This window comes from Patella vulgata, chromosome 4 (assembly GCF_932274485.2).
Source record: "Patella vulgata chromosome 4, xgPatVulg1.2, whole genome shotgun sequence".
In the NCBI taxonomy this organism is placed as follows: Eukaryota; Metazoa; Mollusca; class Gastropoda; family Patellidae; genus Patella; species Patella vulgata.
This window is the reverse complement of record NC_065882.2, coordinates 7928689-7940224: the sequence shown is the minus strand read 5'-3', so window position 1 is coordinate 7940224 and position 11536 is coordinate 7928689. Positions and strand designations below refer to the sequence as shown.

At 34.6% G+C, this 11536-nt stretch overlaps 1 protein-coding gene across 1 annotated transcript; it reads right to left on the bottom strand.

Moving 5' to 3' along the window:
• Positions 1–911: 911 nt before the first annotated feature.
• Positions 912–11536, bottom strand: LOC126819123 (very-long-chain enoyl-CoA reductase). The gene is made up of 12 exons (XM_050547002.1): positions 11445–11536; positions 10743–10799; positions 10119–10170; positions 9221–9265; positions 8765–8868; positions 7654–7766; positions 7220–7325; positions 6351–6423; positions 5625–5668; positions 5397–5454; positions 3198–3332; positions 912–2562 (listed from the first exon to the last, which is right to left on the bottom strand). The coding sequence occupies exons 1-12, from the start codon at positions 11448–11450 to the stop codon at positions 2435–2437; spliced, it is 921 nt and encodes a 306-aa protein (XP_050402959.1). The 5' UTR covers positions 11451–11536; the 3' UTR covers positions 912–2434.

The following is an 11536-nucleotide window of genomic DNA, read 5'->3' as shown; positions in this document are numbered from 1 at the left end:
TCCCAAAGCATCAACCAATCAAATTGCTTATCTCTGCTTACCCTAAGCCGAAAATGCTCATCTTCGAACTCCATCAAGGCATTGACCTAATAAACACCTACACCAAGTTTGAACATTCTAGGTCAATTAGAAGGAGAGTTATTGTGTCCCAAAAAGTGTGACAGACAGACAGACAGATGAACCCATTTTAATAGTCCCCTGCTTTCTTCGAAAGGCGGGGAACAAATAAAACAAGGCATTGACCTAATCAACACATACACCAAGTTTGAACATTCTAGCTCAATTAGGAAGAGAGTTATCGTGCCCCAAAGTATCAACCAATCAAATTGCTTATCTCTGCTTACCCTAAGCGGAAAATGCTCATCTTCGAACTCCATCAAGGCATTGACCTAATAAACACATACACCAAGTTTGAACATTCTAGCTCAATTAGGAAGAGAGTTATTGTGTCCCAAAAAGTGTGACGGACAGACAGACGGACGGACGGACAGACGGACAGACAGACGGACAGACAGACAGACGGACGAACCCATTTTAATAGTCCCCTGCTTTCTTCGAAAGGCGGGGGACAACAACATTAAAGGTCACCAGAAAGGCTTCAAATTTTTTAAATAATGCAAGTAATTTTGTCAACATATCCTTTCCATAGTAGGTATAACACGAATCCGAATGTCAATATTTCCTGCAACAGGTAAATTTCAACCTTAGTAATTTCCGCCGTTCTCCGTGGGTAGTCGTAACTTTCCGTAAATAAACAATCTGTGACATCATTTTAGTCCTACTGCTCATACAAATATAGACTAGAATATGAGCAGAAGGACTAAAATGATGTCACAGATTGTTTATTTACGGAAAGTTACGACTACCCACGGAGAACGGCGGAAATTACTAAGGTTGAAATTTACCTGTTGCAGATAATATTGACATTCGGGTTCCTGTTATATTTATGGAAAGGATATGTTGACATAATTACATGCATTATAATTACTTGCATAATTTAAAAAAAATTATGAAATTTTTCTGGTGACATTTAAAGCTCTTGGTAAATATGGACTACCCCCAGTTCCTTGATATATTATAATATCTGTACATTCCTAGAGAGATTGAAACACTCCTTAGACCACCTCAAACCACCCTAGATATGTTAATAGCTTTCTATATAGGACCATTTACTAGTTGCGTACGTTACTGGGCGGTTTTGGGTAGTCTAAGGAGTCCCTGACAGGGTGGACTTAGTTGATATATATTAAGGATGTCAACTCTTTAGCGTTGTCAACTCTTTAGCACTATCAGAAACCGCCCGAGATATGTGAACTGCTTTACATATAGGACCATTTACTAGTCACGTACGTTACAGGGCGGTTTTGGGCAGTCTAAGGAGTCCCAGACAGGGTTGTCGAAGAGCTAAATGGTTGACAACCTGACTATACGTCAACTATCCAAAACTGTCAGAGATATGTGAACAGCTTTCCATATAGGACCATTTACTAGTTGCGTACGTTACAGGGCGGTTTTGGGCAATGTAAGGAGTCCCAGATAGGAGAGTGGTCTAAGTGTTAAATGGTTGACAACCTTAATATACGTCAACTATCAGAAAACATACATATAAAAACTGTGAAATTTGGCGAACATGATTTTAAGAACACATGAATTCCTGGATATAATTATAGCTGTCTTTTACAATATAACAATCATATTAAAGTCTCTGATTACCATTTGAGAGAATTTTGAACCCCTTGTAAACTACAATATTGTGATAGTTGAATCTCCCCAAAAATTATCAGTCCAAAAATGGTTCAATTCCGTTCAGTGTTTGCAAAGATATACTAATTGAAAATTTGTCAACATTCGGCCTTCTCTGCAATCTGATTGAAATACAGATCTATATTTCGTTTCGTTTTTTTATACTTTCGATGGCCTACACTACATGAAGATCTGACCAGGGGTCAGGGGTCGTACGAACGGCTTTTGATCCTATGACGTCAGACATTGATTAATCAATCAAAGTTAACATTTTTAGTGGATTACCCACAGTTTCGTGCATCGCACACCAAGAACTCGCCGTAGAAGACTTTTTCATTGGCTAATTCCTTACTTCAACCAGAACGCCTATAATATAACAACTCTTCCAGATCCTAGTGTAGTGAAGACAAGTAAAACGAAATTTTGAACTATAAAAAACTAAACGAAATAGAATCTGTGTTTTAATCAGATTGGCTTTCTCTGCAGACGATTTAAAAAAGACCAGCGCCACCTTGAGTGTTAAGTCAAATGTTTTAATTTCGATTGAATCAGAATCATAAGATTTTCTACCATTGATATTTTGTTTTCAAATATTAAATAATTAATTTGTGTATATATCAGATTAAACCGTGAAAAATTTAATATTGTCTGAAAAATGCAAATGGCAATCAGGCACCATAATAAGTTAAATTTACAACAAGAATGGTAGTATTGGAGTTCTGATCTTTGGATAGTTTCGGAATTCAGCGAGATAGTTTCTGTGTTTACCTTGCGCCCAGACGGCCATCTGATAAAATCCTGCGAGAGTAAATATGGCAGCTGAAATAATAAACCAATGGTGGTATGACAATAATATGTATATGATGATAGAGAGAGAGAGAGAGAGAGAAAGAGAGAGAGGGTTTAACGTCCACTCCACACAAACTAGGCACAAACTAGGTCATTTCGGGACTAACATATGGTTCAATTTTTATTTCGATAATTCGCTTGCACATAGGGGTCTTTAGCAGTGGGAGTAAACAGGAGGACCAGGAGAAAACCCATGAGGTTGGACAGGCGACCCTACTCCTTGTCACGTACAACCTAGAGAATCGAAACCATGCCAGTTGACCAATGGTAGTATAGATAATAATGTTGTCTACTTCTATGCTGTATAAAATTGCAAATAACTAGCTTTCACTCTTTATTTCTGCACTAAATGTTGAGCTTGATACGTGCGGATAGTTACATGTTGTTTTAATGGCTACACATACACTTTGTACAGAAATATTTAAGAAAAGCCTCAGAAATACGACATTTTACATACAACATTTTGACCTGACGGTTTTATTAGACATTTTGATTCTTAACCTCTGTGTGTTTTTTGTCTCTCCTGGACAATTTCGCAAAATCCAGATACAACCTTTTGACTCCCCACCGACGATATATTTAAAAAATAATGGTATAATAATTACCTGGCAAACTTTGTGTCATGACACTGAACCCGACCCATGCCATAACTTCATAAGTATAATTAGGACAGGAGGTGAATTTAAACAACCATGTAAATGGATTGAGAGTAGGGTAGGGAATCTTTCTTACTCTAGAACCTGAAAAAACACAACCAAATATAGATTTAAACGATTGACAGCTGGGTAGGGAAGCATGTGTGTAGAAACATTTAAACTTGTGCGGAAATGAATGAAATGAAATGAAATGGGGTTTAACATCATACTGTTCTGCTCAGACTGGGTTAATGAAATGAAATGAAATGGGGTTTAACGTCCTACTGTTCTGCTCCTATACTGGGCTAATGAAGACGGGCATACGCCATACAGTATGCTATGAGGAAAATTTTGCCCGGACAGCGGCACTACGGCCTACTCTTATATCGAATTCCAACTGTCAAGGGATCTTTTATGTGCACGCCAATGTGTACACGGGACCTCGGTTTTCGTCTCATCCGAATGACTAGATAGCTGTCCTTGTCAGGCCCTCCGTCCTGCATCACTGACAAGGGGGAACCACACCGGAAAATCTGGTTGAACTTTCTTGGCCAATGCAGGGATCGAACACCTGACCTCCAGGCTAGCAAGCCAGCATCTTACCCACTTAGCCACCGTGATCCCCAAATTTTGATTACAATATCAGTTTTAGTCATTTGAGGTTCAGTTACAATCTATCATGAATACTCAATAATTAATTAAACAGGAATTATGCAAGAGCTAAATCTGTCTATTGCAGGTCTTTCTTTAGGCCTGGGCCCTTATTCACGAAAACTTAAACTAAGTTACAACCGAAATTTTAAGAAATACTGCAACTTCATTGGATATATGCAAATTGATTTTACTGGTCAGCCAATTGAATTGCAGTATTTCTTAAAATTTCGATTGTATCTTAGTTTAAGTTTTCGTGAATAAGGGCCCTGAAATGTTATCTAGATTATTAATTGGACATTAATTAACATATCCAGACCTAAATCAACTCTAGATACCATCATCAACCTGCGATATTTACTAGATTTGAATACGTTTTCCATTGTATACGGTATTTGGGTACAATGTCAATTTGTTCCGCTTTATTATTTTGCTTAGAAATGTTGAGTTTGGATGCAAGAGACCAACTCAGTATTGTTTTATTAAACATTTTTAATCTAAACAAAACTTATTCCTATTTTTAGTGTGTGTATACTTTCTTTTGGACATTAGTATATTTTTTAACTACTATTGTACCTAATTCCCCTTTAAATGTAACGGTTTACATTTTATTTACCATAATTATAAATTATAGTACGGTAAAGTTACTTGTGTCACACAACATGAATTGTATTGTGGATTGTATTTTCGACATCAATCATTAACGATACATTTCGGGTGCCAACCTCAGACAACATATTTCATTTTGATGTCACGTGGTCTGAATTACCACCACAGCAACAAAGACCACCACGAGTTTAAAATCACACTTAATTGATTAAAAATGTGTGTAAATAAAACATTATTCATTCATCCTGTTCTGAACATTTACAATAGTATTTAGTTATGTTTTATCGTGTAGAATTTATGAGAGACCGACTGAAGCGTGTGATGTCAAGCTTTCCGTGTCGCAAATTCGCAGATTTTGTTACATCATAGATTGTTTATTGGCGGAAATTTATGACTACTCACAGAGAACGGCAGAAATTACTAACGTTGAAATTTACCTGTTCCAGGTAATATTGACATTCGGGTTCGTATTATACTTATTTAAAGGCTCCCTACCACTAGTTGTAATTGAATATGTCCCAATCTTTATTCTGGTCAACAAATTGAGCTATTTTACAATATTCCAATTAATTGATGTTACAAATTTCATCTTAACACACCTAATTTAAAAAATTGGAAAAATTCAACTAAATGATTTGAAAAGCCTGACGTAAAGCTTTTCAAATGTGACTTGGATTTAAAAATATTCTTGTACCCTCTGGACAAGTAAAATAGGATTTAATGGATAATTTACACAACAGGTAGGACACTAACACATCTAGTACTTAGAATAAGGCTATTTTTTATTTTCTGGAGCTGTCAAGCCAACAAGAGTGTTATTGTCCCTTTAAAGGATATGTTGACATAATTATTTGCATTATTAAAATAAAATTGAAGCTTTAAAAAAATGTGTGATTTCTATAGACTTACCAGCTGGTCGCAGATTTCTTAAAGCCAAATGAACAGAGAAATTACCCAATTCAGCAAACTGAAATAAAAAATTTTACAATTTATGCTCAGAAAATTAACATCGTCCCTTCTTGAACATGTTTTACCGTCGATATTATCAATATCAGATGGATTTCGACAATAAAGGGAAAAACTAAATTTATTAAAATTTAAAAGTGCACTATCTACGAGGAAGAAGAATGGACTTACCACGAATAAAGCTAGACCACCATAAATTTGTCTATCCCCAAACTCTGTCAAAAGAAAGAATTAATATATAAATCATAATTCACACTTAATATATAAATCATAATTCAGACTTAATATATAAATCATAATTCAGACTTAATAAATTATAATTTAGACTTCATATATAAATTATAATTTAGACTTAATATATAAAGTATAATCTAGACTTCATATTATAAATTATAATTTAGACTTCATATTATAAATTATAATTTAGACTTCATATATACATTATAATTCAGAAACAGAGAATTAATATGTAAATAATAATTCAGACTTAATAGATAAAGTATAATCTAGACTTCATGTATAAATAATAATTTAGACAGTCAGAAATGCAGAATTTTAATTCAGAGTTCATATATATTTTATGATTTAGACTGCCAGAAACACAGAATTAATATAAATTATAATTTAGAATCAGAATTTAACACCTTACTAGACGTATAAACAGTTGACTAGGTAGGGTATAAACAGTTGACTAGGTAGGGTATGAACAGTTGACTAGGAGGGTATAATAAACAGTTGACTAGGCAGGGTATAGCCAATGTTTGAAAGGGGTTTTTGTTTTATCAAGCAGTCATGATCGCCGTATGTGGTCGATCTGGAACCCATGGATAGTAGGTAAATAAAATAACTTGCTAGATGGGGTATATATATAATATTTAAATATAATAAACAACTTACTAGGTAAGGTGTAAAGAGGATGATTGTTGAAGTAGGCTACAAAAGCTGCAAATCCCCAATAATATATAGAATTCTGAAAAACAATCAATTAAATACAGTTCAAGAGTCGATTCTATAGTCTTAATCAGAAGAGAAATAAAAAGTGGTTTAATGTCCACTCGACACAAACTAGGCCATTTTGGGACTAACATATGGTTCAATTCATATTTCTATAATTCGTTTCCGCGTAGGGGTCTTTAGCAGTGGGAGGAAACTGGACAACCGGGAAATCCAAACCATGCCAGTCAACTCAATGACCATCTTCAATAGAAGGCTTGATCTCGTCTTAACTACGTACATCTTATCAAGCCCTTCACGTAATACCCCGCATATTTTAGCACTAAATTCGATGGGTATAAGCCCAGCTTGTGATCCTATCAGATTCCTTCGTTAAAAATATGGTTACGATTATCAAGTCTCGCGCTTCTATCTAAAATGTCTACATGTGACAATCGAGTTGCAAAGTTCAAGGTTCTATCAATGTCAAGGTTGCTGGAAATCATGGTTGATCAACAAAGGCTGTAAACTTGTTTATTTCTTTTTCTATGGAGGCCACCATATTTGTTTACAGTGTGTTATGTGCCACGACCTCTGATTGGACAATACTAATTAATCACGTGTAAACACAATGAGCGCAAAAATTCGGGAATTGTTGAGTATTGAAGCAACGACTAGATGTTGTAAAACTCGCGGTCGTTGCTTCAGGAACATGCTCAATGACAGATCTTATGATACAACGCGCACATGCTAACCTTTCGGCCATCCACACCTCCCCCACCCCATGTATTTCTAAACTGATAATGAATTTTATTATAAAATTAGGCAACTACCTTGAATATGTTCATTATAGGCATTGTGGCATTAGAAAATCTATGAATGAATATAGTTTCAAACAATCGTTTACCATAATGAAATGTCCAACAACCAGCAGCAATACTAAAATATAAACATCTTTCTGTTAATAATAAATATACACAATGTATGATGAATATAAACAACGTGTAGTGAATGTAAACAGATTCTTCAATGTTATCAAGGGGCGTAACTCGCAAAGTATTTATCAGATATCACTTAACAACTCTAGAATATCAAAGACAACTCTATAATATCAAAAATATCAAAGACAACTTTAGAGTATTAAAGACAACTCAAGTATATCAAAGACAACTCTAGAATATTAAAGACAAAGACAATTCCAGAATGTTAAAGACATAGACAACTCTAGAATATTAAAGACAACTCTAGAATATTAAAGACAACTCACTTGACAACTCTAGAATAAGCTTGATTGGCAGCAGCAGGTCCATATATACAAGATGGTCTGATATAAAATAATAGATACACAACCAGAGGGCCAGCATATTCTGTTAAAAATACCTGAAATATACATAATATATAATTTAATATAAATATACATAATATATAATTTAATATAAATATACATAATACATCATTTAAAATAAATCAATTTATAAATAATAAATATTCATATCATATAATTTAATATTAATAATATTAATTCTATCCTGGTTAAAAGAAAAAAATCTATAAATCCTATTTATTAAGTGAAATGAAATGGGATTTAATGTCCTACTGGGCTAATGAAGAAGGACATACGCCATACAATGTGCTATGATGAGGGGAATATTACGTGCACGCAAATGTTCACACAAGATCTCGGTTTTCCGTCCCTTCCGAATGACTAGACAGCTGTCCTCGTCAGGCCCTCTGTCCTGCATCACCGGTCAACACCAGGAGCGAATTCGCAGTCTCCAGGCTAGTGAGCCAGCGTCTTACTCACTGAGCCATCATGGCTCCCCTTTTTATCAAGTATCAAGTACACAACCCTGATAAATGTTAATGACAATCATAAATTATACTAGATAAGAGAAAGAGAGAGATGGGGTTTAACGTCCACTCGACACAAACTAGGTTATTTCGGGACTAACATATGGTTAATTTTATTTCAGTAATTCGCTTGCGCGTAGGGGTCTTTAGCAGTGGGAGGAAACCGGAGGACCTGGAGAAAACCCACGAGGTTGGACAGGTGACCCTACTCCTTGTCACGTACAACCGGGGATTCGAAACCACGCCAGTTGACTCAATGACCGGCTTTTATGATAAAGTGTGCACGTGCTAACCATTCAGCCATCCACCCCCCCCCCCCATTTATTAAGCCACAAGAAATTCTATATTTTAGCAAATAAATGGAAATGAAATGATGAAATGGAATGGGGTTTAATGTCCTACTGTTCTGCTCCGAACTGGGCTAATGAAGATGGCATCCGCCATACAGTGTGCTATGCGGGAAATTTTGCCCGGACAGCGGCACTACGGCCTGGAAATAACACATCGTTACTTTAAGTAATACTCACAGTAGTCCACCCTACTTGCGGACCCAAATCTTTAAAAAACAGTTCACCATTAAACGAAACACCAGCATTTAATAAAGTCTGGTCATCTTTAAGAGTTTTTCCTCCTGAATGAAACCAAATATTTTACAAATATCTAATAGCATGTACAAATTTAAAACTCTAATTAAAGAAGAATGTCACTCCACATAATTCAAAGAGTGTTGTGTACTAATTTGTGCCAGACAAAGCCTGTGATATGTGTCTTATCCCCAGGCTTGCAAAGACTTAAAATAAAACTATAAATATTTTCAAAAAAAACCCCAAAAAAACAGTAAATATTTTTTTTTTTAAAAAAAACCAACACACTAAACATTTTCCTAATAAAAAATCAAGTACCGGTAAATATCTTTATAAAAAAAACAAGTAAATATTTAAAAATAACAAAAAACAAGTAAATATTTTCAACATTTTACATACTTTGTTCTGCTTTAAAAGATATTCTGTTGATGTCTAATTTAGGATCTGTAATAAATAAACAATATAAGTTTACAAATCATTTAAATTTGCTCACGCAGTTGCTCAGTGAGTGTGGATGGTGGTTCGCTATCCAGAAGGGCCTGGTTTTCATCTCGTTGACAGCTTGGTTTTCTGGTATTGAAGTAGGGGCCCTGGTTTGTCCATTTGTAGTGTTCGCAATCAAAAACAGCACACCATACAACACCTTTGATTAAAGGTTCTTGATTCATGACGAATGAAATTTAAATGAAATGGGGTTTAACGTCCTACTCCGACTGGGTTAGTGAAAACTGGCATATACCATACCGTGTGCACGCCAGTTGACTCAATAACAGGCTTTATGACACAGCGCGTACGCGCTAAAAATTTGGCCATCCAATGCCCCAATAAACTAAGAATGCATGTAATTAACTAAGAAGTAGTAAATACATAAAGCTGTGTTATTGTGAATGGTATATAATCTGATTAGAATACAGATCTATATTTCGTTTCGTTTTTTTTTATATTTTCGATGGCCTACACTACATGAAGATCTGACAAGTTGTAGCAAGTTGACCCTATTTTATTACCCAATCAGCATTGATTTTCTAGTGGATTACCCACAGTTCTGTGCAAAACACGTCTAAAGCTCGTCGTAACAGTCCATTTTATTGGCTAATCCCTCACACCATCCAGAATACGTCAATGATAACAACTCTTCCAGATCTTAGTGTATTAAAGACAAGTAAAACGAAATTTTGAATGGTATACCTCTAATTCTAAATGTCAATCAAGAAAATTATTTTATAGTCTAAATTGTTTTGTGATTCTGGGATAAATATACAAATGTTTTGTTGAGAAAGAAAGAGAAATTACTTACTAAGTTGATGATACCATAATTTTATATCTCTGATTGTACTTGTTGGTTTAAACTACAAAAAAATGAACTTACATTTAATAAATCAATTCTTTGTGATTCATAAAATAATCTGTTTTCCTCCCACTGCTAATAACCCCTATGCGCAAGCGAATTATTGAAATAAAATTGAACCATATGTTAGTCCCGAAATGACCTAGTTTGTGTCGAGTGGACGTTAAACCTCATTTCTCTCTCTCTCTTTCATAAAATAATTGTTAAAACCTAGCCCTATGCACTACCATAACATAAAAAGTTGATACAGCCAATTTGGGACAATGTTCATTCCTGTAAGAGTTAAATTTGCCTGCATTGCTGATCTAAAAATGGATAATCGAGACTTTGTTTATTATCTTAACACTGGTAGCAATAAAAATCAATACCATCTTAAAAAAATCTTCAAACACTCATATTTTAACTTTGCTCAAAATAAAGTAATTTGAATGAAATTTTCAATATATTCCTTTTCATTCTCTATTTTTGAACTATTATATCAAGAATGGTCAGCATGCATCTTTATAAAAAAAAAAGGTGATCAATAGGGTTGGGTTTTTTCTCTGTAATTTCCCTTTATTTATGTATACTTACACCTTTAATTTCTGCCAGAGGTTTATTGCTTTTAGCATCACGTACTCGCAACTGAACCTGAAAACATAAAAAAAAAAAAAATACATTTTATTTTCATATCAGATAAACAGATTATGATGATGTCTTTGAATTAGAAAAATTTCACTTGAAAACAGTGTTGGATTATAATAAATTTATGTCAGATATTGGTGAGAGATTATTCTTTTTGAAGAACTAAGAAGAATTACAGTGAAAATTACATGGCAAGGACTTTAAAAAAGCCATAGAGCACAGATATGGGGGGTAGAGTGCCATTATTAATTTCATATTGCGGCTGAACATAGGAGGATTGGTGAGAGGATTGTTCCAAAAGGAACTAAAGATTCACCATTATTCACGTGCACTGCAGTACAATTCTGTTTCTGCTTCTGCCTTTTAATGGCCACCATCAACATGTTGATTTTTATGCCATTCATTGACTTTATTAATAATATTTTAGAGGCATTTAGTAAGTGGATAGAGCAATAAACCATATAGGCTTTTAGTATTATAAACACGTCATGTACATGTTGTACTTGCTGGCATACTTTAGTACTGCCACTACTGGTAAGAACAATTACTATATTTATTGTAGCGATGTTTGTAACAGTATTCTCTCGACGTTTTCAAACAAGTACTTTGTTATAAATGCAGAGTTTTAGACATAAGTGTGGTATGCGTTACCTCCATTATTATGCAGTTTTACAAGTTTATAAATTTCCAATCACTTTTCAGCCGGTTTCATGAACGTCTGGCGTGGTCACGTGACAGAATAC